Genomic DNA, 8,421 nt, shown 5'->3' on the forward strand with positions numbered 1-8,421 from the left:
AACCATGTGTGAGCGTGACGTCTTCCGAGATCCTTCAGCAATGTTGGAGCAAAGCAATCGGGGTACTTGGACACCACCCGTACTCCAGCTAAGGGCCATCCACGGTGATGCTGATGCATGCACAGGAGAAGGCTAGCGGGTCGGTCACTACTCACGCCACAGTTTGGCCATCGACAATGCCACGCTACCTAAGCACAGTGTTCTACTACCGGACTAACCAGTGCTCGAAGAATCAGAGGCGGATCTCCTTAGGTCCCGTTTGGTAGAGTTCTGGGAGTTGATTTCGTTTCGGAATCACTCTCAGCGCTGTTAAACGGGTTGGTCGGGGAATGATTCTGCTCGGGAATCACTTCCTGTTTTTATAGCGAGGTAGGAGCTGAAAAAACTAGCTTTCATCTGATTCCCGACTGATTCTCCTCGATTTCAACACGATATCATCTCAGGAATCACTTCCACCACTAGCATACCAAACGATTTTACAAACAGAATCACTTACACCACAGAATCACTCTCACCCTACTTTCACCACAGAATCAGAGCTCTACCAAACGACCCCTTAGTATCCACACGATCCACAAGATACAGATAAATTTTCGTTTTTTACGATCCGTCATGTGTAGTATTGATAGGATAATGATGTTGTATACAGGAAGTGAATAGACGTTTTTATAAAATTTGTCTACTTTTATCGTTAGTCCAAATTTACAATAAAAAAATAAACTAATGAATTTTTTATAAGTGAAAATTCTAAATATACTAGGCTCAATAAGTGCATAATCACTCTAAATAAGTGTAAAACTTACAATCCTATAGCGATAAAGATTATTCAAAACTAGCAAAAGATATGTAAGAAAACTTTAGTTGAAATTTTGAAAATACTATTCATCAGATACCCCAGGTTAAGATATGATTGTATAGTATCTGGAGTATCCGGGTTTAATTCGGAACCTCTAGGTTCAATAGAAAATAAACTCTAAATTGAAATTAAAGTGTGTCTAAAGAGTTCTAGTTCAAATCAAATGAAATCGTGTATTTCAAGTGATGATTTCAAGTAGATTCATATAGTACCTACAATTAATTTCATACGAATAAGTAGATCGAGTAATATACATAAATATTGAGCAAGATCACACTTGAGTTAGCTTCAACTTTGGATTTCTTCCCTTGTGGAGGCAAAATCGAAACATTCACAAACTTCTGCAACACATCATCACCTTAGGTGCTCGCCAGCAACGCTAGCCGTCTAGGAGCTCTAAGCTTCAAGAGTAACAAACGCTTTATGAACTTCTCGCCGATGATCTCAAGTCCTCAAGAATAGAGTTTAGCAAACTTGCACTCAATCTTTCGATCTCTCAACCCAACTCAATTTTTTCTCAAATCACACACTAGATTGGAGTGGGGGACAATACTTTTGGCTCTAAAGATGTTCTTTTTCATGCTCTTGCAGCAACAATAAAGGATGGGGTGAGAGGGTATATATACCCAATTCCCCAAAACTAGCTGTTACATAGCTTTTTTATTGATCCAAAGTATTCGAGTCAACCCGAAGACTCAAGGTTAGCACTGGAATGCTTAAACGAGAACCCTGGTCATAGCTCATCCTGGAGACCCTAAAGAGAACACTAGAACCCGAAATATCCAGGTTAACCCAGAGACTCCGGTTGAACTAAAGAATGCCCAAACCGAGACCCCAACCTGGAGCCTCATCTGGAGGTTCTGGAACCCGGAACCTCCGAGTTCAACAGAACTGATCCCTGAAAAATGACAATAATTTTTGATTTCGAGGTCCGATTTCGATGATTTTGGACTCTATAAAAAGCTTATTCAGAGGGCTACACATCACAATTGAATTTATGACCTCAAACACATCGGATCAAACTAGGAACACTATGAAACCAAATTCAGACACTTCCACACTTTCTGCACCGGTTTCTTTAAGCTAACTCTGACTTTGGGTTGGTAAGAAAACTCTCGAGCACCGAGACAAGACAATTAACTTTACGTTGCATCCCTCTTAATAGTGCGATATATCTATACTCAAATTCCAATGTAAAACTTATTTGAACCAATTTGAGCTTTTGAATACTTTCAAGTATTACTTCTTTCTTTCAAACCTTGAGGGTTGCCAACTTCCATATAATCTTCACTCCATCTCTTATTGATTCTTCATATGATCGATGCGAGTCACCCATAGTTTTCCATGGCGTCACACGGTCCATTGGCGTAAAACTTTCGCTCGCTCTTAACCATATCCTTGGTCCTTCGATGCCAAGCTATTTGTTTATCCTTCACCATCGAATGGTCCATCACAGCCGAGTCTTGCGTGCCCTTCATCGTCTTGCCATAGAAAACTAATTTGTATCCGACATCTTCAATGAATTCACTTTATCATATGATTTGTTTCCCAAAATTCGGACACATCTTCTAAAGGTTTCTACATCTTTGTTGAGGGGCTCGATCACACCTGAGTCAGGTCACTCTCAATCCTTTCCCTCTCCAAGCTCGATCATACTTAAGCTTGGTTTTCAATTTCTTCCCTTGTAGAGGCGAAATCAAAACCTTCACAAACTTCTGTGGCAGGCCACAACCTTAGGTGCTTGTCGGCGACGCCTAGCCACCAGGAGCTCCAAACTCCAAGAGTAACAAACGCTTCACAAACTTCTCACCGATGAACTCAAGTGCTCAAGAATAGAGTTTAGCTCACTTGCACTCAATCTCTCAACTCAACCCACTTTTTTCTCAAATCACACACTGGATCAGAGTGGGGGAGTACTTTTGGCTCTAAAGATGTTCTTTTTTGTGCTCTTGTAGCAGCAACAAAGGATGGAGGTGAGATGGTATATATACTCAATTCTAAAAAACTAACTGTTACATAGCTTTTTGTATTGACTCGGAGTATCTAGGTCAACCCGAAAACTCTATGTTGGCACTAGAACGCTTAACCGAGAACCCTAGTCAGAGCTCATCCCAGAGACTACGGAGAGAACATCAGAACCCAGAGTATTCAAGTCAACTCGAAGACTCTAGGTGAACTAAACAAGGCCCAAACCGAGACTCCAACCCGGAGCCTCATCCAGAGGTTCTGTAACCCGGAAAATTCGGATTCCACCCGTAACCTCTGAGTTGAACAAAACTGACCCAGAAAAATGACAATAACTTTTGATCCCAAAGTCCGATTTTGATGATTTTAGACTCTATGCAAAACTTATTCAGAGGGCTACACTCTCAAATAAATTCATGACTGCAAATACATTAGATCAAATTAGAAACACTCTTAAACTCAATTCAGACACTTCAACACTTTTCACATCGATCTCCTTAAGCTAACTCTCACTTTATGTTGGTTAGAAAACTCTTAGCACTGACACACGACAATTAGCTCTATATTGCATTCCTCTTAATAGTGCGGCATACCTATACTCAAATTCAAATGTAAAACTCATTTAAACCAAATTGAGTCTTTGAATACTTTCAATTACCGCTTCTTTCTTTCAAACCTTTAGGGTTGTCAACTTTCATATAATCTTCACTATATCTCTTCTTGATTTTTCATATGATTGATACGAGTCACCCATAACTTCCTATTGCCTCACACGGTCCATTGGCGCAAAGCATTCACTCGCTCTTCACCATCGTCTTAGTCCTTCAACGCCAAGCCATTTGCTTACCCTTCACCACCGGATAGTCCATCACAGCCGAGTCTTACTTGCCCTTCACCGTCTTACCATATAAAATTATTTTGTATCCGACATCTCCAATAAATTCACTTTATCATATATGAAGTCCAATCTTGTTATATATGATTTCAATTCAACTTATGCATTCTTATGAATCATAACCCTAACTCACCCTCAAGTACAAAACACATGAGTTAGTCTGTAAAATTCTATTGACAATAGCATACCTTTAATTACTTGACCTCCACAAGTAACTTAACCTTCATTCTTTAAACTTCTTATTCTTATGAACATCACTAAGATATCAATAACTTCGATGCAATTATTTGAACTCATAACATATCTAAATGAATCCATACTTTATTTCTTATACATCTCCTATAAAATAACCTAATAATATTCTCAACATCATTGTTATTCTATAAATATTATCATCACTTACCCGATCTTGATACATATCTTTTCTCGATACATCATTTATAAATATCCTACTAACGATTCTCAACAACATAATTAATCCATAAATATTATCATTAATTATTAAAATCACACGTAAGAGCTACATACACCTTTAAATATCTCATGTAACAGCTTAATAAGACACTCAAACAGCTAGTAAGCCAATCCCGAATACAGTCATTTCTGTTATGGATTCAGCACTAGCAGAATACACTTTACTTGCATGTTTCTAAGTATTGGATCCGGAAACGTTCATTTCGTCGCCATAAAATCAACTGAAATCATGAGTAATTCGGTTCGACGCACGCATATCCATCCATGCACACCCGAACCCAGCCCAACCCAACGATACGCAGGGCACACAGCCATCGTGCAAAGACCAAGAAAACACTAGACCCATCGCACAGGCTGGCTGGCATGGTAGGAGTATCACCTGTCCTCGCCTTTGCCTTTCGCTTCTCCCCAGGCCTCCCCTCTCGGCCCCACTCCGCTTAAGTACCTCCACTAATCACTCCGCTCGGCCGCTAATTAAAACCCTCCACTAATACCGTAGCTTAAGCTAAGCTAAGCTAGCACTTGTTCGGGGTGAAGCCGACGGTGCCCTTGGCGGTGTCGAAGCTGACACGCGTGCCCTGCTGCTGCACGTTCCCGATGATGGACACCGCCGCGTTCGTCGGTGCGAACGCCAGGCAGTAGGTGCCGGCCCCGTCCACGGGGATCAGGTAGTTTTTCGCCGGCAGCCGCAGCGTCCCGCCGCCCTCGAACCGCAGCGCCACCGCGGGGACCTCCACGCTGGTACGGTCCGATAGGTCGTAGCACGTGTCGAACAGCGACACCCCCGAGGTCCGGGCCAGCGAGGACGTGCCGCTGACGAACGCGTCGCGGAGGGCCGCGTAGGCCGAGGACTGGAGCCGGGTCACGGCCGTGCCGGAGTCCACGATGACGCCACCGGCGCCGGAGGCGTCCATGGCGAACGCGGAGGACGGGATGGAGAGCTCCTGCCCGCCCACGGAGATGCCCGACAGGCCGACGTAGTAGAACGTGTTGGTGCGCGGGCTGCGGAGGAGTGGCGCGGTGACCACGTCGGGGTCGCCGCCGCCGTCGCCGAACTGGAGCGTGGACGCGGACGGGGAGTCTCGGTCGACGAGGCAATACGAGAAGGTGGTGGCGGAGATCTGGGACGGGAAGGAAAGGGGGCCGCCGCCGAGCGCCAGCAGCCCCGCGGCGCCGACGAAGAGCCCCTCGTTGTCGTGGCCGCAGCCGATGGCGACGTTGCTGACCGGCTGCGAATCCCCGAGCGTGAGCATCTCGGTGGCGAAGTCCCCGACGGTGTAGGAGCCGTCGCCGTAGGCCACCTCGTAGAGGCACGCGCCGGTGGAGTTGCGGCACGCGGCGGCGTCGAGGTCGCGGCAGCGCGGGGAGTCACAGGATACGGCGGTGTAGGAGGTGGAGAGCGAGGGGTCGAACACCGGGTCGGACTGCTGGTAGCAGTCGGCGCAGGGCTGGCACTGCACCCACGTGACGTCGCTGCCGGTGTCGAGCACCATGTAGAGCTGCCGCGCGGGGCTCCCGACGCCGACGCGCGAGAAGTACTCCCCGCTGCCCTGCCCGACGCCGGACACCACGGGCCCCTGTATCGCCGCCGCGGAGGCCGCAAACACCGCGGACTCGTTGGCGGGGCGCAGGTCCAAGCGGGTCACCCCGTCCGCCGCCAGCGCCGCGCGGGCCGACACCGCCGCCGCGCGCGCCTCGTCGCGGCGCAGCCGGGACAGGACGAGGGAGCGGTAGCTCTGGTGCTGCCCCTGCTCCTGCGGCAGGAAGTCCCGGGAGTGGAGCCACAGCATCAGGCCACTGTCCTTCCTCGACCCTGAGTGCTTCCAGATGGAGGAGGCCTCGGCGGCGGACTGGTGGAGCGAGATGGCGTCCGTGGAGAGCGCGGCGCGGGCACGGGAGAGGGAGGCGGCGACGTCGAGCGTCTCGGTGGCCGCCGCTGCCGCCGCCCGGGAGTGGTGACGGGAGACGGCGAGGGCGGCGACTAGGAGGAGGAGCGGGAGAAGGGCAGGCGGCTGCATTGCGCTGGTATGGTTGGTGGGCAGAGGGATGGAGGAGAGTGGAGCGGTGAGGGAGTATGAGCGGATGTAGGGAGGAAGGTGGGCAAATTTGGGATTTTAGACAACAGACACCGTCGTATTTGAGAAAATAGACAATATGTTGGCGTATTTACAAATTTAGCATCCGTATTCGGAACCTCAAACACCGAAAACTGACTTTCGGTAACTCAGAATCCGAAAATAGCCCGACCCCACAATTTTCGGCAACTCAGTTGCCGAATACGATACTGTTCACCGTATTCAGCAACTCAGTTACCGAAAACACTGTAAACAGTGCCGTATTCGGCAACTCAGTTGCCGAATACGGTAAACAGTGCCGTATTCGGCAACTGAGTTGCCGAATACGGCCTCTGCATGCGCCGGCGGCCGGAAGCTACAGGAAAGAAGCTAGCAAGCAAAAATAGTCCATAAAAATGCATGTTTTTTATTTAATTCACGATTTTTTTTGAAAATACAAAAATAGTCCAAAAATTCTAAATGTTTTCATGATCAAACTAGAGATCACCAACAACCCATTTTAATTAGTTTGGTCCAAAAAGTATGAGCCAATATTTAATTAGAATTCTCCAAATAAATCAACTTTTATAAATTCTAGCAATATTTAATGCCTCAAATAATTTCTAAAAAATCTAGAAAAATTCACTAATATTGTTATAATGTGATATACTAATTTATAAAAATATTTCCATCCCTATGTTATTTGGTGTAAAAGTGAGTTCCTTTGTAATGCTTCGTTTATATGCATTTTTATCATTTCATGTGATATTCTCTTTTTAATTCAATTTGAATAAAAATAATGCAACATGCACAAAATTTTGGTTCTCATATTAATATTAAGCCTTTGTAATGCTCCATTTATATTTTTTTTTATCATTTCATGCCATATTATCTTTTTAATTCAATTTGAATAAAAAATTCTATAAATGCTTTAATATGGCATGAAATGATAAAAAAATATAAATGGAGCATTACAAAGGCTTAATATTAATATGAGAACCAAAATTTTGTGCATGTTGCATTATTTTTATTCAAATTGAATTAAAAAGAGAATATCACATGAAATGATAAAAATGCATATAAATGAAGCATTACAAAGGAACTCACTTTTACACCAAATAACATAGGGATAGAAATATTTTTATAAATTAGTATATCACATTATAACAATATTAGTGAATTTTTCTAGATTTTTTAGAAATTATTTGAGCATTAAATATTGCTAGAATTTATAAAAGTTGATTTATTTGGAGAATTCTAATTAAATATTGGCTCATACTTTTTGGACCAAACTAATTAAAATGGGTTGTTGATGATCTCTAGTTTGATCATGAAAACATTTAGAATTTTTGGACTATTTTTGTATTTTCAAAAAAAATCGTGAATTAAATAAAAAACATGCATTTTTATGGACTATTTTTGCTTGCTAGCTTCTTTCCTGTAGCTTCCGGCCGCCGGCGCATGCAGAGGCCGTATTCGGCAACTCAGTTGCCGAAAATTGTAGGACCGGGTTATTTTCGGATTCTGAGTTACCGAAAGTCAGTTTTCGGTGTTTGAGGTTCCGAATACGGATGCTAAATTTGTAAATACGCTAATATATTGCCTATTTTTTCAAATACGACGGTGTCTGTTGTCTAAAATCCCAAATTTACCGAGGAAGGTGGTGTGGTTTTTCAAGAGCGGCAGCTGCAGACTGCAGTGATGAGGGTGGTGGATGGAAAGCGGGGATCACGTCATTTCGGTGCTTCGCCCGGCGACGGCGAGATCGGAGCGGTCTGTCAAGCATTTAAGCTGCAAGAAGGAGAGGTGGTGGTGGGGGACAGAGGGCGCACGCTCTTGGCCGGGCGAGGCGGGTGAATAATCATTTCGATCAAAGGACATTGCTGATGACATGACCAGTGCTAAGCTAATACTCCACAGGTAACCATTGATTCGTCAGGCCAGAGCAGCAAATTGTTTGAAATATTGTTAGGGTCTGTTTGTTGTCCACATGCTCTGAGTTTAACTCGTACGAGTCATACAGATTAAGTTGAGATATATTAAAGAAATATAGTAGAATCTGTTTGGTTGGTTACATGTGTTAAATTTGACTGAGAAGAGATTGTGTTTAATTGCCTGTATGAGTATATATTACATTACAAAAGAACTCATTTTTTTACCAAATAACATAGGGTTGA

The 8,421-nt window shown here is 44.4% G+C and overlaps 1 protein-coding gene across 1 annotated transcript; it reads right to left on the bottom strand.

Moving 5' to 3' along the window:
• Nucleotides 1-4,175: 4,175 nt before the first annotated feature.
• LOC133896098 (protein ASPARTIC PROTEASE IN GUARD CELL 1-like) lies at nucleotides 4,176-8,103 on the bottom strand. Its single transcript, XM_062336643.1, has 2 exons — nucleotides 7,905-8,103; nucleotides 4,176-6,286 (listed from the first exon to the last, which is right to left on the bottom strand). The coding sequence occupies exons 1-2, from the start codon at nucleotides 8,028-8,030 to the stop codon at nucleotides 4,706-4,708; spliced, it is 1,707 nt and encodes a 568-aa protein (XP_062192627.1). The 5' UTR covers nucleotides 8,031-8,103; the 3' UTR covers nucleotides 4,176-4,705.
• Nucleotides 8,104-8,421: the final 318 nt, after the last annotated feature.

Source organism: Phragmites australis, chromosome 1, assembly GCF_958298935.1.
Source record: "Phragmites australis chromosome 1, lpPhrAust1.1, whole genome shotgun sequence".
Classification (NCBI taxonomy): Eukaryota; Viridiplantae; Streptophyta; class Magnoliopsida; order Poales; family Poaceae; genus Phragmites; species Phragmites australis.

Bases quoted from the DNA above. Each gene is read 5' to 3' on its own strand.
- LOC133896098 (XM_062336643.1), bottom strand. From the start codon at position 8,030: ATGCTTGACAGACCGCTCCGATCTCGCCGTCGCCGGGCGAAGCACCGA. The intron at 6,287-7,904 runs CTTCCTCGGTAA...AAATTTGCCCAC, and splicing joins CTCTTGAAAAACCACACCAC to CTTCCTCCCTACATCCGCTC.